Consider the following 21732-nt stretch of genomic DNA (forward strand, 5'->3'; position numbering starts at 1 on the left):
CAGCTTCCAAGTGAGGTGGTGCAGGCTCCCACCCTGGGGGTTTTTAAGAGGAGGTTGGATGACCACCTTACTGGGGTCATTTGACCCCAGTGCTCTTCCTGCCATGGCAGGGGGTCGGACTAGATGATCTGCTCAGGTCCCTTCCGACCCTAGAAACTATGAAACTATGAAACTATGGTGGTGTGTCACTACTGGCTGTGCTCCATGGCTTAGCTCAATGGGCCCCTGGCTTGGGATTGAGCTGCTCCCCTAACTAGCATGAATAAGTCCCATAGCCCCAACTACCAGTGCAGGGATCTGGAGGGCTTGACTCCCCCTATGAGAGCTAACAACCCACTGAGGCTGACCTGTGTGCTTGAAGCACCCTGCACTGGATAGGGCTCCAAGGTAGTCAGGTGTTTGGAAGCAGTGGGGTTATGTGCCTACTTTTGAGGATCTGAGTCATAGCAAGGCACACTCACAAGTGCTGGCTTGCAGAAAGGACCTCCCCTGGACCTTTCTCACCTCCCAGCTCCCATGGCACCTCCTCATAGTTGTAGATATGTGTTGCATGTGCTCATACCTGCCTTACTCAAGTTAGCCTGAGGCTGGGGCCTTGTGAGTGCCATGGCCAAAGAACTACCTTTGAAAACCAAGCTCTTACTGCCAGTGCTTCTGAGTCCCCTGGGGTCAGAGACTTCAGCAGTCCACTCCAGTTGCAAATGGGGGAGGGAAAGAGGAGCAAACGGGAAGGGACAGCAGCTGGGCCTGATTCTGGACAACAGATGAGCAAGTCTTTGACTTCAAGCATGAGCACTGGACTCCAGTGGGACTCAGCTGAGTGTGTTTAATCATTGTGCTGACTCAAGGGGCGGGACAGCAAAAGCCCTTGACTAATGACCCGCATGAGGGGTGGGACAGGACATTACCACTGAGCTAGTGGTGAAGGAAGTGTATTGCAAGGGGTTGGGGGGAGAGAGCTGTCACTCAATAGCTCATAACAGTCAATAGGTTGGCCACTGAATGGAGTATGTTACATCTGAGACCATTGCTTGCCTATTCTAGCTGGCACATCCACTGTCTTCTTCCCTCATGTCCACAGGGATGGGATATGCTGGAATATTAAACAGCAGTACAACCCCACCAAGACCACAGGACGCTTCCTCTTGAAGGGTGAGTGAGGGGAACGGTGGAGTTCATGTAAATCCAGACCACCTTCTAGATACAGCCTTCCTGTATCTAGACTTTTGGACTCCACCAAAAGCCCTCCCAGATTTTAAACAACCCTATTGCATGTTGGGGCAGCACATTTTGTGGGTGCTTTTGTCCAGCCCTCCAGCATGGATGTGCTTTGTAACTTGGGTACTTGGTTCCCAGTATATCAATCAAAGCTCCTGGAAACCTGATTCACAAGAGCCCTGTCAGCAAAGGAAGCCAAGAGGCCTGGCATCCCCTTCATACATGGTAGAACTGCCAGCCCAAGCCCTCAGGAGCTCCCACTCTCAGGATGTCTTTAGAAGTGGCAGGTTTTGCTTCTGACAGGAACTGAGCTGAGTCTGAGGATTTGTCCACAGGTGGTAACTGGTCGGGAGAGCTTCCATGTGGACACTGGAGGCAGGTTAAACTAACCAGAGAAAAACACTTCTTCCAGAACCTGTCCACACAGGGAGCCATTCCAGAATAGCTTGGGTGCATTTACACTCTACGTTATTCTGCAGTAACCTCTCCAGGTAGACAAGCTCTTACAAGCAGTTTGCAGCTGTCCTTACTTCTCCATGTTAGTCTGTCCTCATGTCTTCTACAGAGCCCACTGCAGCCTGGTTTCTGGTACCCTTTTGTGGCCAAATCTTGTCCTTTTGTTCTGAATCTAGTGCTATTTAAGTTCTTTTCTTTAAAGCCCCAGCTCTGGGAGTCATGTGAATAAATCAGAATCTCATCTTTCATTTTTAAAAAAGGATCTTTCTAGCTGCTAAGGTCACAGAATGAATTTGAAAAAAAATCATATATTTTTAAGATTTTTAAGATAATCTCTGTATTTCTTGGAGGGGTCCTGATGTAATTTTGGAAGGCTTGAAGGTAGGAAAACTACAGGGGATGGCAGTAGTGTCCAGAGAGCTGGTGCTTTCTGCTCTCTGTTGGTACAGCACCTGATGCAGATGGATCCTGATCTATGACCTGGGTACCTACTTGCTACTGTAGTGCAAACTGATGACGCAGTGCTGGAGTAATGCATGTGCTGGCTGGCCTTTGAAGTCTGCCTATTTTTAGTATGGCAGACAATAAGGAATCTGGGGAACAGAAGCTGGCTTGGAATCTCGGCATTGCTGAGTTTTGTCCTTTTATTCACTGTTGTCTTTGCTACTTGAGCTCCCATGCAGGGGAGGGGACCCCTTTGGCAGTGAGGGGACAGCTTGAACAGAGAGAACCTATGTCATTTTATCTCTGGTAGTTGTGGAGCCCTGTCTACTCAGTGTCTCACACTTGAGTATCTTGAGCCTGAGCCCTAGCCTATTCCCCTAAACACTGGATTACCCTTTCTCTCCTCACATCCTTCCTCATCTAGTTATCACAGCACCCAGCACAATGGGGCCCTGATTAGGGCCCTTAGTACTACCATGAGACCAATCAATGCCAATGACTTACTGTGGCCCTGGTTCCCAGGCCGTGGCTATGGTGGCAACGTGGACGTGGTGGTGGGGGAGACGGACTACAACAGCTACGCAATCCTGTACTACCAGAAGCGCCGGAAGATCTCAATCAAGCTCTATGGTGGGTGTGTGGGCTCATGACCCTGGGGGCTGGTCCGCATAGGCAGATGCTTTCAGAATGGGGGTAGACATTTGCACCTATAGGAAAGTTCCTTGCACAATGCCCCCAAGGTTTATTTTTAGGGTGACTTCTCCGGGGGTCTGATCTGGCTGCCCAGAATTCCAGCTTGTAACCTAGGGCTCTGGGGTCTGAGCACAGAGCTATGTGTGCTACCCAGACATAGCTTCCTCTGCCCGCCACAGATGGGTCCGAGACTGTGCCTGGTGAGTTCAAAGAGAGCAGGGCTCTTCTTGAGCCTGTTTGGTGGTAAGGAGTGAAGAGAGCAGACTTTTGGGTTTGAGAGCAGGTAGTGGATCACATGGAAGTCTTAGTGCAACGTGCCTAGACATTAGGCTTGTGTAAGCTGCCACTGAAGGCGGTGAGGTTCTCCATGTCCAGGGGCTGGAGAAAAGATGATACCAAAGTACTTAATGCTCAGGTACCAGCTGGGCTGGAGCTGGCTTTCAGGATTTTCCAAAATGCTCCATCCTGAACTTGGATGAAGTCAACACTCAAGCAGCTTTCAAGAACTGAGAAGCCCCTCAGCAATTTCATTTGGGGTCAATCAAAACATTTAACTTCAATCATTCTGGAACGTTTATCACTTCCCTCTTAAACCTTTTCTTTTTTACTGCCATTAGCTTGGATTTTGACACAAAGTCCTTTTGAAATGGAGATGTGGAATATTTTTGTTTAGAAATGGTAACATTGAAACAGGTTTTTAAAGACTTTTTCTCAAATTTTGAATTGTAAACACCTCTTCTGCCTTGCTGCAGAGAGTAGGCTTGAAGTTGCCACAAAGTCAGTTTAGATTGGATATCAGGAAGAAACTCTTCGCTCTTAGAACAGCAAGGCAGCAGAATAGACTGCCGAGAGAGGCTGTGGGCTCTCATCACTGGAGGTGTCCAAGAAGAGTTTGGACAGCCACTAGTCAGGGATAATCTAGAGGTAGCTACGCCTATGTTGTTCTATGGGTATTTCCCATGTTTTTTGTTGGCATGGGGCCAGGTGGAAACTTTTTCCTGCCCCCCAACCTCTACATGTGTTGGGTCTAGGTGGGGAAAAAAGAAAACCTTTTCTCAGAGGCATTGGCTGTTGCTTGCACCCAAGGCCGGGGTGTGCCAGTGCTCCTGCTGGAACTTAAACCTAGAGGTTCCTGGCTAGAGGATCTTGCCCCTCCACTCTGGTTCAGACCAATCACCATGTTTAGCGTCAGGAAGGAATTTTACCCAGATTGGAATAGACTGTGAGGGATTTTGCCTTCCTCTGTAGCCGGTGGTGTAGCCCTCTTCCTGGGATCTGTCCAGCATATATTAACAACCTTTGCAGCAGCAGAACGCTGGCCACGGAGGTCCTCCTGGTTTACCCGTGATGTTATATCTTGGGTTTTGTCAGGGCTGACTAGTTAGTTTGGCTAAGAGGTTAGGCATTGGGTTTGCATAGAATAGTTTGGATAGGGATAAACGTGTTGCAGGTGGGAGATTGGACTAGAAGAGATGACCGCTGGAGGGCCCTTCCAGCCCAACTTCTCTATGATTCTATGCAAGGGCTGTTGAAACTGACCTTTTTCCATAAAACACTTAATTGCTAAGAAATTAGCATCTGAGTGCCCCTCCAACACCATTTCTTATTAGCAACAAGGAAAAGCTTCCTTCACAATTTCCTGACCAGCTCTGCCAAATACTAGTAAGTTGTGTTTGAGGCTGGATGAGACTGGCTTCTCTATTTCTCATATCCCAAAGGAAGAAATATTCGGGTCAGCGATGCTGTCATCAGTAAATTTGAGCAGCACGTCACAAACATGAACATGAATGAGGACTTAACCTACTACTTCCCTACATATGGTGAGTCACAGGCTGAGCTTCCACACCCTGTGGGTCTACTCTTGTGGGTGGACTTGAGAGGCAAGAGGAACCCCCTTTGTGCTCCATTTCTCTCTGAGTCCCTCTGGTGCTGGTTGGCATGAAAACTTCTCCTAAAGGGATGCACAGCTCAGACTCTGTGACAGCTCTGGGAGTCAAGAGGTGAGGGTTGGCAGCTGCAGGGGTGTGGGAGTTTTGTCATCAGTGGTGGGGCCAAGGTTGCAGAGGTCTTCTCAAAGAGAGGCAGGAAGAAGGTCTTGGCAGGGCAATTGAGGGGGCATTAAGGGTGCATTTTTAGAAGGAGCTGGCAAAGTATTGCCCCCATGATTGCATATCCTTATGCTACCTCATACTCAAAACATGTTTAGGGGCTCACCAGCACCCCCTGACAAGTCTGAGGAAGCCTCACCATCCCCAGCACAAAGGATTCTGGTGCAAAGGTGCTTGTGCCATGGGCTCCCATTAGGACACCGAATGGGAGAGGACCTGTCAATTGTGCCATGTTCCATGGATCTCCCCATATAAAAGGGCTGTGCCCCTCAGCAGGTGTAAAAGGTCATAGCTGGGGTCTTTCCTGGAAGTGGAGTGATGCCAGCTGAAGAGGAATCCCACGGTGGCTACCTGCCTCCTAGCCATAGAGCTCCCGGGACACTAACGCCCCCTGGCTTATTTGTTACAGGGTTCTGTGACTCTGCAGATGAGTTCCATATTCTTGATGGTAAGTTGCAAACTCTGGGCCCATTGCTCTGAAACCAGCAATGACCTAGTTGCCTCAGGGCTGCCTATGGGTAGAAACAGGGTCTGTTGTACCAGCACCAATGATTGACCAGTCCAAGGGTATCTCCAGTACCCGCTAGCCTGTGTGCTGCTAGCAGCACAGCTGTGTGTGCCCAGAGCTCAGCATGGGTGGGCTGCCTAGGTATTTCCCTGGAGATATGGGTGGATTTTGCAGTCTGTGCTGAAACTCGGACTGCCATAGCTACCCTGTTCTCAGTGCCCAAGCAGGCTAGAATGAAACCTGCCAGGCTGTGTCTCCATGAGCTAGGGTAGACCAGCCCTGACAGCCCCTTGTGGCTGGGGTTGACCATTTAACTCCTGCCTCATGAGGGGAGAAACAGCCCTATGGCACAGGGGGGAAGAAGAAGAAGAGTGAAAAGCTGCACTTGGGATCCTGAATGCTCCTGTACTGAGCCAGGGAGGAAACTCTTTCCCCTAGGACAATGGCTGCCATCAGCTGGAGGCTCCTCAGCCTAGCCAGCTGCCACATGTACTACAGATGTGTCGAACTAGGCTCTGTAAGCTGGGTGTAAGGAGGCCAGTGATGGGGTCAGACAGGGAGGTGAGTCCTTGGGCTGGGGATGATTGGATAGGTAATGCAGTCTAAGCTGGGGTCAGGTGGGGAGGGATTTCCCTGGGGCTGGGTAGCAGGGTCTATGCTGAGGTTGGCCTGGGAACAGACTCCAGCTCTTTGGGACAGGGGTAATTGTACCTGTCTTGGGAGCAGCTGGTAGAGGCTCTTAAGGGCTTAGTGTAATGGGGTCTGAGATGGGGTCATGCAGGCAGGGGACTTGCTGGAGCTGGTGTGATGGGGTCTGGGAAGTGGAGCCCTCCCCTCAGACTTGTTCTCTGCCTTCCAGAAATGAAGAACTAGGAGGAGGTGGAAGCGCCAGAGAGACCCCAAGGAGCCTGCACACAGGGCCTGCAGCAATGCTGAGTGACGCAGGCTGGACCACAGCACCGTGGGCACAGGAGCTATCAGCGGCAGTCACCCAATGAGTTTGGAGGCCTAGGGTTGAGGGCTGGGGACACCTGCAGCAGTCCAGGCTGTGCGCTGCTCCTGTGAAGTCTCTCAGGTTCTGCCATCCATAGAGGGGGTGGCTGCTTTGTGCTTGGCTCTGTGCAGGCTGCCGTGGAGGAGACACATGATCTGTGTTCCCCCACAATAAATGCTGTGCAGACGGGGAGGGCTCCTTGGCTACACATTTGTGGGAAGTTGGCACAAGTGCCATGGATGAGCTATGCCAGGAGGTCTCCCATGTCTGCACCCATAGTAGCCACACACTGTGATCTGGCCCTTCAAAGTTCCTGGCTGTGCCAGCAAAGGCAGTGCCCATCCCTACAGCAGTGCAGAGCTGTCCATGACTTACAACCTGAAGGACAGGAGGAGCCATAAAGGGGCAGGGCTCTAAGTGAAAGAGGCTTCCACTGACCCAGTTTGCTCTGAGGGGAGAGAAGGGAGGTACCTCTCCTGCCCCACTGGCTTTGGGATCTCACTCTGGACATGCCCAGCATTATTCCCTTGTCCCCTCATCAGTCCCAGAACAGGCCTGGCTTGATCAGGCAGCAACTGCTCATGCTTTTCCAAGGTACCCTGAACAGCTCAGCTGGCATCTGGGGGCACATCTTTTCAACTTAGGCAGGGTTCAATGCCTTTTAATCTGAGTCCTTCCCTTGCCACTCACGTCCCACTGGGTCTATGAGCTCCACAGACCACAGTGATCCTGCACCAGCATCAAATGGCCTACTACCAGCACATCCACTGACTGCAGAGACACCAGCCACCTAATTATCCTCTGTCATGTGCTGCCCTCTCTGACATGGTGCCAATCAGACAGTGCTGCCAATGGGGGTACCAGTCGGGCCAAGGCAGCAGGCAGGCTAAATTGCCCCAGCTGGCCATGGTTACTTGAATGGGCCTGACTGCAAGAGGCCTAACTACCCACAGCTGGCCCCAGGTGGCTTCATGGGCATGGCTGCCTGCTTATAAACAGCAGCCCTTTATCTTGTCAGACTCAAGGCACCTCTTGGGAAATACCTTCACCTGTTTCTGGCCTATATAACAAAGATAGAACAATTCTTCTGTTGCAAAGAACTCAGAAAGCCCTCAGCAAGTCAGACTGGTTTTGCTGCCATGGATTCCTTGTTTGAAATGTTTCTCCTGTGAATCATGTAGGTGTTTGCACTCCTGACAGTGCTAATATTCTGTAACACCCTGTGGCACCCTCAAAAGGATCCCATACACCCTGGTGGAGAATCACTGGCTTAGGAGGACACTCATCAGAGCAGATGCTTTATTGCATAGCCTTGGGCTTCTGATTTCCAGTTCCTGCCTGCTCTTGGCTCTCTGTATCCTGCTTGTTGGTTTCTTTGGCTTCATCCTTGTTCCTGGCTTCTGCCTGTTGGGTGCTGGCTGCTTTCTATTAATTCCTTGCTCCAGCTTGCCTGGCCAGCTACAGACACCAGTCCTCCAACAGCTGGTTCCTGGTTTGTGGTTTCAGATCACTGACTGCCCATGTCCTGCCTGCTCTGGAGCCTCTGGCTAATAACTGTGGTTGGGATCCCTGCCTCCTGTTCCTGACCTGCTTTGCCCCCTGCCTTGTGTGTCTATCCAGGGTTACTGCTTATTTCCCAGTTTTCTGACCTGCCTACTCCTGCTCCCCTGACCCTAGCTTGGGCTCTTTCTTCCCTGACCTTGTCTGTCCCTGATGTCCTGGGTTGCAATCTCTAGGTTCAATCTGTGACTGCCTATGTCCTGGTTATACCCCTGACAGTACTGCTCTGCCCTCTGGAGAACATCCACCATCATCTGCCATGGTGCCCCAGTCAGTCTGCTGTACTGGCTATCCTAGGCCTCCTCTACCCATCCTTAAAACTGAACTCACCTTGGCCTCAACACCAATCCCACCTGATCTCCCCCAGGCTGCAGATGCTTCCCTTCCTGCCCAGCCATTATATTTGCCTCTAAATCCCTAACTTCTGGCATCCAAATGAATCATTGGTACTTGCTAGTGTGATCCTAAGCTCCAGACTTCCAATGACTTCCAGGAGGTATCCCACAATGCACTGTGAGATAAACCCCAGCATGCAGAGCCCAGCAGCAGAATAATGCATTGTGGGATATCTGCCCATAAGGCCATGCACTTATTTAAGAAACAAAATCCTGGCTGCCCAGATTCAAAGGGAAGAAGGTTAAGGCAGTGGAGTAGGTGCACTTACGTGGGATCAGTGGGCTTCTATACACGATTAATCGAGTCTGCTGGAGCGTGGAAATTACTGCAGTCCAGCAACCTCCTGCACCCCATGTATCAGAGTCCCTGCGCTGAAAAATGGTGGCAGGATGCTTTAAACTAAAGCTCGTTCAATGAGTTCAACGCACCCTGCCACAGATACACGTGATGCTCTGGGCACTCAATTACCATGGCCCTTGGAGCTGTGCTAATTAAAGCATCCCCGCCCCCCCCCCCCCATGCTGCCCAGAGCATGTGTATAAATGCCCAGTGATTCTACAGAAGTGTTAATGCCAGATCTATCCAGTGAGAATATCCCTGTGGTGACCAGCCCAATACTGTACCTGCTTCTGCAGGATCCTAGGAGGAAGCACTGAGGAGAACAGAAACCCTTAGGGCCTTTCACCAGGCCATAGGATCCTGACAGCACCATCTAATGAGCGGCGACAGTGAATAGCAATAGCAAACATACACACACCAGCATATAATTCATCCTGGCAGCACCAGCAGCTGTGTAAGAAGGATTTCATTGTGGATACAGGCAGGGGCCTAGACCCTACCAAAGTCACAGGTCCTCTGGGGAACACAGTTAAAAGATGCCCAAGTCCTTTCTGCTTAGGAAACGAGAGGTGTATGTGACCAGAGCAGGGCTCTGGCAAGCTTTGACTGAGCCTGTGCAGTCTGGGCTGTGATGTTTCCATGCGGATGAGTGCAGCGAATGCTCTCGGTCCCCGGGGCTGGAACATTCAGGAGGGAGAGGGGCCCTGCCACAGGCCAGGGAGGTTTTGCTGAGCAGGCAGAAGGGCTGAAAGCTGCTAATATCCAGGACCCTGTATGAGGGGTGAGGCTGTGGTTTGCAGAGCGAGCCCTCCCCACCTGGCTCCCCCCAGGAAACAGCACAGGGTCACTGCTCTCCCCACATCATGGGGGTTTTGCAATCCTTGCTGAAAACATTAACACATGTTGTTTATCAAGGGAGCTTATGTAAGGCAGCACCGCGTGATCCTTCCACCGCATTCTCTTCCAGATCAAACCCTCCATTGTTCCTGCTGCCCACGTGCGGGGCAATGGTGTCCAGCTGGGATCAAGCCATCTCTCCTGGACATCCCTGTTTTCCTGCCCTGGCAGGTGAAATGTCTGGGATCAGCCTCCAGTTGGGCACCATCACAGCACTAGGTTGGAGGCATATGCAGGCCAAGGGCTCTTGTATCTTCTCACAGCTAGTGGCTGAGACAGGGGGTGGTACCATCCTGGCCCAGATGCTGGTAGGACCCTTGCCAGGTGCTGCATGTATTTGTTGCAGCTCCCTGCACTTTACAGTCTCACGGTGTATCGCATGGCTGTATCCTGTGAGGTGGCTGCCACACACCTCCCTGGAGGTGGCTGCATTTGCATTTCAGTGAGGGGTGGAGTGATTCCAGTACACACCCATGGGAAATACCATGACCACCAAGGTGCTTTTCCTACTAGCAGGGGAAAACCATGACCGTGGCAGTACCCTGATCGAGGTAATGCAATTAAAATGGCACTGTGTAGTGAAGGGCTGCACCTTTGTTTGCTTGTGGACAGGAGTCCCTATGAGACCCTCATAGATAGCCTCCCACTTTGACTTCCAGTGGGAGGATCTCGGCTACATGCCAACTTTATGGAAACGGGAGACTCCTCTCTAGCTTGCTCTGCAGCCATATGGTTGAAGGCAAGGGAAACTCAGGGGTATCAAAACCCCAAGCCTCCGGATGCCCACCAAAGGATTTGAAAGTATCTGAAGCCGAGGCAGGGGTGGAGGATGCTTCCCAGTAGCAGGGCCACATATGGTTCTTGAATTATTCACATGGATTTGGAATTGATGTGGCTGTTTTGACTTGGGACATGAAAATTTTTCCGCAAAAGCAAAACAAAACAAAAACATATGCATCAAGCTCCTGCATGGCTAGCTGCAATGTAGAAGTACACATCAATCTCTTTCTTTGGACCCAGCACTCCAAGGGCAGTTTGTTTCTTGTGCAACAGGGTCCCTGCGGCGATCCAGCTCTGACGCGGTTGGCTGAAGAGGATGTTGAGGAAAATTCTGCCTTGATGTAAGCTGGCGCAGCTTCCTTTGGTTTTAAAGGATGGCCGCTTATTTATGCAAGGGGAGAAGGTGTGTGTGAGTGTGCATATGTGTGTCTGTATGTGTGTGTTACCATAGCTGTGACATTGTTTGAAATGACAAGGCAATCCTTTCAGCTTTCGTAGGACCCATGAAAACATGGGGTTTCTTGCTCCCTCTTCTGGCTCAGTAGCCCCAGTTAACTAATCATCACTGCTTCAGGGGCTGTGCTGGCTTCTGGGCTGACCCTGATACGAAGATAACCCAGCCTGTACAACCCTGATACGAAGATAACCCAGTCTGTACATTGAAGTCCTTGTTACTCAGCCTGCTACCCCAGCCCTGGGCTGTCCACATGTAACTGTGATGATGCCCCAGGCTTAGGATCTCCACTGCCTCAGGCTCTGCCAATGTCCCTCAACCCTGTCCCAGAGTCGTCTTGCTATTCCAGCTCTGGACCCCCTGGCATAGGTGTAACTAGTAATTTTGGCCCCCTGGGGCTGCTATTGCCATGGGATGAACTCCCTGAATATTGGCTGCTGCTCTGGCAGCAAAGCAGGCCTAGGGGAGCTGACATTTTGGTGCCCTTTCTAAGTTGGTACCCTGGGCTGATGTCCAGCTCACCCATCCTAATTACGCATTTGCCCCTCATCTCCCCACAATACTGGTAGCACTCCTCAGTCCCTGTTTGCCACCCTGGATTTTTTCAGTCCTAGGGGCTCCATGAGCACCTCCTGCAAATCCCACCAATGCACCTCTGCCCCCCCTGACATCCCAGGCCTGTCCCCACCCCATGTGGACAGGTCGCTGCTTCTCAAGCCTGTCCTGTGGTCTCTCCTGTTACACAGTCCTGGGTCTTGCTAGAAGACAGATTAACAATGGTGGTGAATTGATAAGGGGACAGGAGGGAGGACTGAGAGGAGAGCACTGAGGAGCTCCAGCCTGTACAAGTGAAAGGCCCTTGTACTAACACTCTCCCCCAACATCCAGCTTGTCAGCAAGCGCCATGGCTGGGAGCTAACAGCTTCGGAGAGGCTCCCAGATCCAACCTTGGAGGAAAGAACGGACGTGACCTGCCTTGTTTCTGTCTGCACTTTTGCTCTCTGCTGTATGACCTTCAGAACAGTTCAGCTGGGCGTCATGAGCCTGACATGGCTAAGTGCCATGGGAAATCTCCCTTAGCTGAAGTGGCAAGGGCAAGAGGGTCTGAGTTCCATGAGGGCGAACGGAGGAACATCTCTGAGTTGCTAGACACCATGGTGACAGAAGCCCATAAAATAGAGGGGGGCTGCTAGTGACCCCCAGGACCCCTGGCAAGGATGAGCCAGACTGTCCAGTGAGTCTCTGGGCTGAGGAAGGCCATGACCTCTGCCCCATCCTGCTCCCCCTGATGCCCAGAGCTCTTGTAATGCTCATCCCTGCCCTTCTTGGCTTTTGTTTTGTTTTAATAAAAGACAAAGCCTCTGTGCTGACTTCTCCTCCCCCACAGGCATAGTCTGTAATAAACTGGTCCCAGCTGGATGCGGGGAATGTGTTTGGGGAGGCAGGGCAGGGGGGTATGGAGAGACAAAAACAGTTGTTATGAAAACAGGGTCCTTACATAAAGACCCATTGGCAGGGATGTAGTTCTTGGAGGGAGAGGCTGGCCTTTGGGTGGAGCTGGGATCATGACAAGAGGTAGGGAGCCTAGCCAGGACATAGCATTGCTGTGTAGATCTCATCTCAAAGCACGCAGGGGTTGTCCCACGGGTGCTGTCAAAACCTCACCAAACCCAGCTGGGGGAAGGGTGGCAGGAGCAAAGGCCTTTACTGCCCTATCGCAAGGTTTTACATGGGGTTTCAAAACCTCCCAGATAAGATAAGCTCAAGTTAGGACAGCTCAGAGATGCAGCCGGTTAATGGGAACTTCCACAGAAGATGGAGGGGGACGGAGCCATGAAAGCGAATGTGTCTCATTGCACAGGGGTGCTGGGGTAGAAAACTTTAATGGCAGTGAAGCTCCTTTTGCCAAATGACAGCAGATTCTCCTGGATTGAATATAGGTCTGTGGATCCTATGGCAAGACCTTCTGTGCCCCCTAGAACCGCACTACCACAGGCTGAGAATTCACTGCTTGAGTTAATGCATGTTTCCACAGATACAATTGCATAAATGTTTTGAGGCTGAAGTCCCTGATCAGGTGACAGCTCCTAAGATCAGTATGTATGAAGCAAGGCAGCCAACAAGATAAATGGAACAAAGAAGTTTATGGCTGAGAAGACACAGGAACCTTGGGGTTATTTAGTCTCCAGAGGAGACAATTGAGAGTTGGCCTCACTGAAACATTTTAACTAGCAGAAGGGTTTCTATTGAAGCAGTTGCTCTCTTGGAGGTCACTGGATAGGAGGCTAGAGCTGGGGAGGTTATTGTCTTAATTCTTCCTACACAGGAGACATTGTTTTAGAGAGACATTGATGACTCCTGAGCCAGGCCCCCCAAAATAACGGGATTGGCTTAAAAATCCCAGGATTTTTTAAAGCCATTGACAGGCTTCTGCTCATTCATCATGAGTTCTTGAGCATTAGGAATAGCATTTTCCATTTTTACTTCACAGCCACAAAGACCAGAAGCTGCCTTTTAAAAAAAAATGCAAGAAGAGATTCTCATGTAATCTCAGGATTCCAGGAGCTGGAGCTTCAGAGAAACATCCGCTGGTGTAAGAGTGTGTAAGGCACAGAACCGACCCTGAGAATGAACTGATGGAGCCCAGCAGCATCACTTCAATCCACAAAAGGGGGAAGGATTCTGTAGAAATGAGCAACGGGTCAGCCAGTTTGTTTGGGAATTCGTTGCAGCATTGGAGGCTTGCACAAGCATGAAGGGGAGTGAGGAGGTGGACAGGGTGCCTTTAGGCTGGTCTTGTTCTGGGGTGCACCACCTGTGCTTTACATCTGTGACTAGCCATAATGGAAAGGCATGCTCTGCTGGTTGTTTTTCATGTGTATTTGTATCACAGGGCTGGTGCATCTTTCTTGCAGCTCATGGCCAGAATGGAGCCAGGATCAGAGCCGCACCTGCCATGGCACGTCTCTTAGAAGCACATGCAGAAAGCAAAGCTTCCTGGTTGCTGCGAGAGCCACTGGCAGTCTGTAGATATCAGTCCCCATTAGTTCTATATGCAGGGTTGGACTCTCTTTTTGTTCTCTCTGCTGATGTGTCTAGCTGGGGCTCTGGCACAGCGAATATAAGCAGCTGTAGGTGCCATTGGGATCAAAACAGAACAGCTCAGAGCAAACCTGTCCTGCCTGTGCATCAGACAGAGCTTCAGTGACTGTGAACTGTGCAAATGTCACTGGGGCCAAGCTTAGACAAGCCACTTTTGACATGACTGCTCTGCATTGCATCAGCTTCAGCCCTGGGCTCACTCTTCTGGGTGACAGAGAGGATCTTCTGTAGCTCAGACACTTGTTTTGAGGGGCAAGTTCAAACATTGCTCATTTGGGGCTGTGATTTGTAAGGCTGGGAACTCCTGGGATCTGATTTAGTAAGGCACCAGTGCAGTAGGGCACCTTCTACACTTCTGAGCATTCCTCATGACTTAAAAGGACAAGTTGATAAGCTTTCCCAGATGGGCAAACCCATCAGGCCATACCTTTCTGGGGGTGCTGGGTACGAACTATATATGTGGACACTGTCGCAGTGAGCCCTTAGCAGCAGAACCCGTCGGCAGGGGCCTAGACTAGAGCGGTTCTGCTTCCTTGTGGCCATGCCCGGCTTTCTGAGCTGAGTTCTGAGTTGTCTGTAACTCTGGGACTGGTAGAAATTTCTTTCTGCATCTTTAAGTATCCGGCAGCCTGTTTGATTGTGGGAGCACCTGCCAACATTATGGAAATGGAGAAGTGATTTTGGCAAACAGAAAGTTATCGTTGAAAGACAATGGAGGATAGAAGTGAGTGGTCATGGGACAGGGCCCAGTGGAATTGCAGCAAAAAGCCACTTCGCTCTAATCAAATGCTTGAGAAAGTATTTGAATGATGACGAACAGGAAGAGGTTGGTGCAGAGGGAAGATGCTCATGCTTGTTCATATAAACCTGACAAATTTGAATCAAATGCTCTTTAAACAGCTCCCTGGTATACGAGCATAGCACATGCAGCCCAGTAGGGCAAGATGCACACACTTTACTCTCCTTCCTGCAACCTTTCCCTCTGTCCTGTCTTGCTTTTGTCATTTCCCTGATTCTACTATAAAGAAGAAGAAGTGGGGAGTCGATGGATTGCTCTGTGCACATGGAGAAGTACGGTAAACCCTCCACCTGAGTCAGGCAGGAGCAATCTGATTCCTTCACCCCACTCCTCCCTAGGGAAAGACTGGGTGGTGCTGTTCTTGCTCATGTGGTTGTTTTACTTGTCTTTATTCTTCTTTGCTGGCCAAGTCCAGCTTGCCTTTCCATGGAGGCAGGGACAGCTGCAGAACTGGCTGCAATCCACTCTTTCTGCTGCACGAATTCTGGCATTTGGAAGCAGATAGCTAAAATTAACAGCAGGGAATGGTTTGTGGGTTCCCCTGCCTGGCCCAGCCCCCAGCTTGCCCTTTGGATGTCCCAGCTCACTCACGCTCTTTGTCTCTTGCATAACCTAGCTCAGCAGGAGAGAGATGGGGCTGGTATTTGCTAGTACTGTCCTCCTCTGGGATATTGCACTGCCTGCCGGCTAATAAATAGGGGGCTTGGCTGTGTCCCTTGCCCTCACACGCACAGCCTGCCTCTCTGTCTGTGCACAGCACTCCAGTGAGCTCAGCTCCACAGGATCACAGAGGTGAGGGGAAGAAGAATCAGAAGCATGCAGGCAGCGCTGCTCAGCATCCTGGGGCTGGCCCTGATCGGTTCGCTGTGTGCGCAGGAGGATGTGCCTGTGCAGCCTGACTTCCAGCCGGAGAAGGTAACGTGGCCGCCAGACAATCCTGCGCTCCAGCCTGCTATGGGGATGTTGGATCAGATCCCTTCCTTGTACCTGTAGAGATGGGGTTGGAGCTGGGCCCGATTCCAGAAGCTGCTGAAGGCAGGGCAGTGGAGAGAGGCAGGATTGGTTCAGCCTGTTTTGGATGGTGGCGTGGGCCAGCTGAGAATCTAAGTCCCACACTGGGTGTGGATGCTGAATGCTCCCCAGCACCATTATACAGAGCATACTGGGGGGACTTGAGGTATCATCAGACCATTGTAGGGCAGCTGGAACATCTGGATTTGGGTTCAGATTCCGGGCTGAATGTGGGTTGGGGCTGTGACTTCAGTCAGGGCCTGTGGCCACAGTAGTGGCTGAAGGGAGGTGCATATTGTCTTTCCCCTCTGTGCCTGGCTTCCCTGAGCAGCATCCCCTTCCTTTATTGTACCAGTAGCAAAATCATACCAGCACCAATATCCCTAAAGCTGGTAGGGCAGACTGTCATAGGCAGTGCTGGCAGCTGATACTGAATAGGAAGACCCATACAAGCCAGGTCCTTCTCTCCTATGCATAGGGCTAGGGGCATCCATGGAAACAGGAAGGGAATGCACCATATAGAGTGATTAAAGGAACCTTTTCCATATAATTAGCTGGTGGAACTCACAGCCCCATGATTTAATTGAAGCCAAGTATTTGTAGTGCTGAAGAGAGCACCAACAGTTATGGGAGATAGAACAAGAACCTCCCACTGCTGTGCATACACCAGTCCCAGCTGAGAGGGGGAAAAGAAAGAGTTGGTTATTCCATAATGGCCTAATTTCCTGCCTCATCTTCTGAGGTAGCTGGTTCTGGCCCCTGTTAGAGGTTGGGACACTGGGGTGGGAGGCCCAGGGTTTTACCTGTACTGGTGGTGCCACTATTGCTGTGGTGAGAGGATGCCGTGTGCAGTTTACAGGGACATGGTACACCATTGGTCTGGCCTCCAATGCCAAGTGGTTCCAGGACAAGAAGGCTTTGATGAAGATGTGCACCACTGTCATTGAGTCCACCCCAGAAGGCAACCTGGATGTCACCAGCACCTACCCCAAGTAAGGCAGGTGCCACCAGGGAATGCTGCTGTCAGTGCTGGGCGGGGGGGCACAACTCACTGCCCCTCTCCCCCAGAGGGGCTCAGTGGGGCCAGGGGTGCCCTTTCTTATGTTCCTCTTCTGTGTCTGTCATGACACCCACAGCAAGACCAAGGGTGGGCCCCCTGGCCAAGCAGGCTCAGTGCCTGGATGTCTTAGAGTGGGTTTAGTGCAGTGATGCAGACTTAATGCCTCTAGAATTGGTCCCCTTAGGATGGGAATGAGTCAGGCAGAAGGATCTTGGGGGACCTCAACTTTCCCTACAGTGTCCGTGGGGAGCCCACCAAGGTCACTTGAGGCCCAATCCTGACTTCATCCAGTTCTATGGAAGCTTGGGGAAGCTGGAGGCTTGAGTATGAGGGCTGCTGGGGTAGGGAAAGCCACGTAGGAGACACTGGGGTCTCTCCTCAGCCCAGGACGTGCTGCCTTTAAGGGCACTGAGGGCTTGACTCTGCTTTCCCTTGTGCTGGTGGAGTTCAGTGGTGGCAAGGTAGGAGTCAGAGGAGCTCCCTGACCCAAGCTCAAGGGTCACAAACAGGAGCAGAACCCAGGAATGGGGCAGCTTTGGCCATCACCTGGAGCCTGAGGCACTGGTGGCATGTGGAGCCCTGGCAGAGCTGCCGGCTCTTGTTCTTTGTCTCCTGTTGTGCCCCTGCAGGTCTGATAGGTGCGAGAAGAGGAACAGCCTTTACATCAAGACAGACCAGCCTGGCCAATTCAGCTACACCAGCCAGCGTGAGTAAACGTTCATTGGCCATACCCTGAGTGAGGTTGTGGTCTGGGTGCAGAACAGCACTGTCCTTTGTTGGGCAGGATGGCTAGAAGCCATCAGATAAACCACTATTCTTCATGTTCGAGGCACCTTCCTGCTAGCAGAGTCCCAGGCAGTTTGTATATCCTGAGGACTTGGCAGGTCTGGTACTTAATAGTCAGAGCAAACAGATTACAGGGCTGGGAACTGAACCCTCAGCCTGGGCAAGCGCTCCAGGAATATGTGTCCAATTGCCATTATGTGATGCTGAAGTACAATGGGAGAGGGCAATGCCAAGGTTCTTGGCAGAGGGCATCAGCCTCAGCCAGACGGCAGGATCCTTGCCTGTTCAGGCAAGTAAGACCCTATAAAATCACCAGCTCAGTGACTAAGGAGCTGATCCCATCAGAACCCCCCAGTCTGTGAGAGATTGATGGGAGAGCTCAGACTGGCCGAGCACAGGAAGGAGTAGGGCCCTAATTATGTATTCAGAGCTAAATATTACCTTCTTTTGTAGCCAGAAACACAAACAAGGGCACAACTGAGATCAGTGTTGGTGCAGGGAAGCAGCAAAGTGTGACCCATGCCACCCTTGATCCACAGCACAGAGCCCAGAGCCCAGAGCTGGCAAACAGGGATTTGTGCAATTCCCAAGAATAAGACATAGACCAAGGATAGACATAGACATAGAGCTGTAGGGCCTGATCTTGAGAGGGACTGAGCACGTTCAGCCTTAACTGAGTCATAGGATGAATTAAATCTGCCTCTCAGGAATGCAGGGAGGATGTGCACATAGTGAGGTTCCTTGCTGGGTTCTCCATCTCACCTTGGGAGGAGGAAGGAGTGTAGCTGGAAGCCCCTATTTCTTCCTTCTTGCTCCTGCTTTCCCTCTGTCTTTCCTCAGGCCCCTTTTTGTAAGGGCTCCAGTGCAGGGGGATGAACTAGCTGATCTCCTAAGGTCTCTTGACAGCCTTGCAATTCTCTGGTCCTTTGGCTTTCCCTTCATTCTGCCTTGGGGAGGTGCTATGGGAAACATGGAGAGCACTGGATAAACCCAAATCCTCAGTAGTGTTCTCACTCTCTGCTTTTCCTGCTACTCTTTTTCTCCCATTTTTCCAGCTTCTCATTTCTTCTTCCCTCGAGGGAGGAGAGACCTCCCCTGCTTTCTTCCCTTCCATTCTCTGACCTCTGCCCAGCAGCATCAGTGGAAGGGATATGAACAGGCAACAGCTGCTAAGGAAAATGAATGAGATTGCATGTGGCTGAACCTGCTGGTGGGGATTGAGATGGATGAGCCCAGTGGGCTTGGTGCTGGGGGCCTGAGACCCAGAGTGGGGCTAGCATCCAGTTGCCTGTTACACTCAGCAAGAGCTAAGTCATCATCATGGAGCTGTGCCCACAGGTCTGATGGATCCTGCCCAGGGCTTGGAACCTGATGTGTATTTTACGACTCCCCATAGCACTTTACATCTGCCTGTGCCAGGTCCCCAGGTGGTGAATTGGCTGCATTCTGCTGGAGTCAGTGACCCAGATCTCCAGTTGGAGAAAACTGGGTGATCTCCGCTTCAGCCCACAAAGCAGTTCTTCCAAGGGTGCTCCTGGGCCCTGCGCCACCACCATCCATGCCAGCTCACAGTAGCCAACAATGTGACCCTTCTCTTCTGCAGACGTTCCAGGCATAGGCCTTAGGCCAGCGGTTCCCAAACTGTGGGTCGCAACCCCAAATAGGGTTACAACATCAGCAGGCTGGGTCATGATAAACAGGAATCCGGGTTTTCTGTTCACTGTGGAAAAAATGTGGATTTCCTCCTTTACCAGAGAAAAATGTGGGAAAATGTGGGGTAACACTGGCAGAGTTCCAGCCTGCAAGGGGCTGCTTGAGACTGGGGGGAGCGGGCAAGGGTGATCAGAGGAAAGGGGTGCCACATGCATGTGCATGCACACATGCATATGGCATCCAAGCAGCTATGGAGAGCAGCTCCTGCAGCTCCCTCCAGGTAAGTCTATAGGGGTGGGAGAAGGGGGCACAGGCAAGGCATTGGGGTAGGGGGGCAAAGGTGATGTGGCAGGGAAGCATGTGTCTCTGCACCCACAGCGGGGCATGGGGTGTGGGGTTGCAGTCGGGCCGGACCAGCTCCAGGTAGGAGCAGCCTCCATGGCCCAGTGGGTGACTCCATGGTCACCAAAGTGAGGCACGGCAGTGGCACAGAGTTGTGCCCCCACTGCTAGATGGCAGGGAGTGCTTCAGCTTGATGGCCATGGCAGCGTGGTGCTCCCGACTGTGCTGGGTCCTGCCTACTGGCCCATGGAGCCCCCAAGGGGAGGCAGTATGGTGAGGAGCCCTAAGCCCAGAGCAAGCATACCACATCCTACCCCCCATGGACTCCTCTTCAGCTGTGCTGCTCTGGCTGCAGCAGCTGCCATGCCCCGTGGGCAGCAGCTGGGGCTCAAGCACTGCTGGGGGAGGCAGGGGACTGCAGGCCCTGGCCTTGGGGCACCTCGGGGAATGCTGCGGGTTGGGAGCAAGGGGCCATGCTGAGGCAATGGGGTCATAAATGGGGTCAGGGTGAGGAAAAATTTGGGAAGCGCTGCCTTAGGCTGTTCCCCTGTCAGCAGGAATGCATGGTGATACCACAGGTCTGTGAGCCAGCGCTCACCCTGCAGTGAATGGACAGGGCTGGTGGGAAGTAAGGCTGAGTGAGGGGGGTTCTCCAGGGCTCCCCACTCCCTCATAAGAAAGGATCAAAGAGGTCTGACCATGAATATCAAGTGCAACAGAGAGAGCCGGGTTTTGAGCACTGCCCATGGACTTTTCCCTGCCTGGGACTCCAGCTGGCTGCTTTCATGTATGTCCTTTGCTTCCTCTGGCCCCACAACCCCCAAGCCCTGTCTGTGACTCCTGCTGCCCCAGGAAAGAGATCACAGCAGGCAGTTAACCCCCTGCAAGCTGTAAATTAACCCTTGCCAGGACAGCCATAAAACAAGCTGGGGAAGGTGCTTCCGGCTGCAACTGTAAAGGGAGGCAGTGGGTGCATGTGATCTCTGCTGTCTCAGCCCTGTTCTCCTTGTCTGTGCCCCTTCAGGCTGGGGCAGCCAGCACAACATCCGGGTGGTGGAGACCAACTACGATGAGTATGCTCTGGTGTACACCAAGAAAGTCAAGGACACCAACACCTTCACCATGGTGCTGCTTTACGGTACGTCTGGGCCAGGAGAGCAAGTCTTGCTGCCTTGGCCCTGCCTCTTGGGTGTCTCTTCTAGCTGGTGCCCTGGGCCCCCCTCCGGGCCTTGAGGCAGGATCTCCCGCAGAGACAGCATGTTCAGCTCTAGCCCCAATGCTCTGGGAGGCAATTCACAGAGCCAAAAGGCTGGATGCCAGCCCTGGGGTCCCTCACAAAGATGAGTATACAGTGGACTTTGCTCAGGAGGATGCCAGACACCAGGAGACCCTCTACTTCTCTCTAGTTCCCATAGCAACTAACAGAGCAGCCTGTCCCCAGGACACCAAGTACTGCCACCCAAGGGCATGCTGGGGTCACCAGTGCAGCTGGGTGGACTGTACCAGACCATGGTGTGACCTATTTCCCTTCCTTCTGAGATGAAGGTCTCATGCTCACTCTGGAGTGTTTTGCTTCCTTGGATCAGGCAGAACTAAGGAGCTGAGTCCCGAACGGCTGGAGAAGTTCACCCAGTTCTCCAAGGGGCAGGGGCTGCCAGAGGACGCCATTCTCATCCTGCCAAAATCTGGTAAGAAAAAGTCACCTGTAACAAGGACACAGAGGACAATGGAGTAAATTCCATGCCCCGCGCGGGAGCCAGACCTCGGTTCGCTCCGCCTGTGCGCGCTGCACAAGCTCTGCCTTCCGTTCCCAGACCCTAGCACAATGAGCCTGGCCTCTGCTTATACAGACACTTAAATTGATAGCTGCATCATTTTGGGCATGTACAAGCATGTGGACATGGCCTAATTCTCAAGGTGCTGAACACTTACACTTCCCATTGCCTTTAGCAGGATCTGAGGAAGCTCAGTGCTTCTGCAACTGACTCTTCCCTGGCTGATTTCCCTGTTTATCCATAAAGTTGGCTCTTAAAAGGAGAACAGGCCATCCAAGCCTGTTGGGCTAGCGCGAATAAGGGGCTAGCATCCAAAAGCATGATCAAAGCACTGAAGCCCTCTTGCTGTTCCAACCC

At 51.9% G+C, this 21732-nt stretch overlaps 2 protein-coding genes and 1 long non-coding RNA gene across 3 annotated transcripts in view; all 3 read left to right on the plus strand.

The window, feature by feature from the left end:
* The window catches only part of C8G (complement C8 gamma chain), a 22560-nt gene extending 15947 nt beyond the window's left edge, over nt 1-6613 (plus strand). The window contains exons 3-7 of the mRNA XM_019510438.1: nt 1082-1152; nt 2641-2748; nt 4530-4631; nt 5329-5367; nt 6287-6613. Of these exons, the coding sequence (XP_019365983.1) occupies nt 1082-1152; nt 2641-2748; nt 4530-4631; nt 5329-5367; nt 6287-6300 (334 nt within the window). The 3' untranslated portion in view covers nt 6301-6613. The remainder of the gene's footprint in view (nt 1-1081; nt 1153-2640; nt 2749-4529; nt 4632-5328; nt 5368-6286) is intronic.
* Nucleotides 6614-12360: 5747 nt separating this feature from the next.
* On the plus strand, nt 12361-13355 carry LOC109292833. Its single transcript, XR_002096187.1, has 3 exons — nt 12361-12422; nt 12883-12924; nt 13339-13355. It is a non-coding gene; the product is annotated as an uncharacterized LOC109292833 (long non-coding RNA).
* Nucleotides 13356-15422: 2067 nt separating this feature from the next.
* LOC109292834 (lipocalin-like) overlaps nt 15423-21732 on the plus strand; it is a 13268-nt gene continuing 6958 nt past the window's right edge. Inside the window, exons 1-5 of the mRNA XM_019510439.1 lie at nt 15423-15663; nt 16612-16751; nt 17449-17525; nt 20625-20738; nt 21187-21288. Coding sequence (XP_019365984.1) covers nt 15565-15663; nt 16612-16751; nt 17449-17525; nt 20625-20738; nt 21187-21288 — 532 coding nt within the window. The 5' untranslated portion in view covers nt 15423-15564. The remainder of the gene's footprint in view (nt 15664-16611; nt 16752-17448; nt 17526-20624; nt 20739-21186; nt 21289-21732) is intronic.

Source organism: Gavialis gangeticus, unplaced genomic scaffold, assembly GCF_001723915.1.
Source record: "Gavialis gangeticus isolate Ggan-Ray unplaced genomic scaffold, GavGan_comp1, whole genome shotgun sequence".
In the NCBI taxonomy this organism is placed as follows: domain Eukaryota; kingdom Metazoa; phylum Chordata; order Crocodylia; family Gavialidae; genus Gavialis; species Gavialis gangeticus.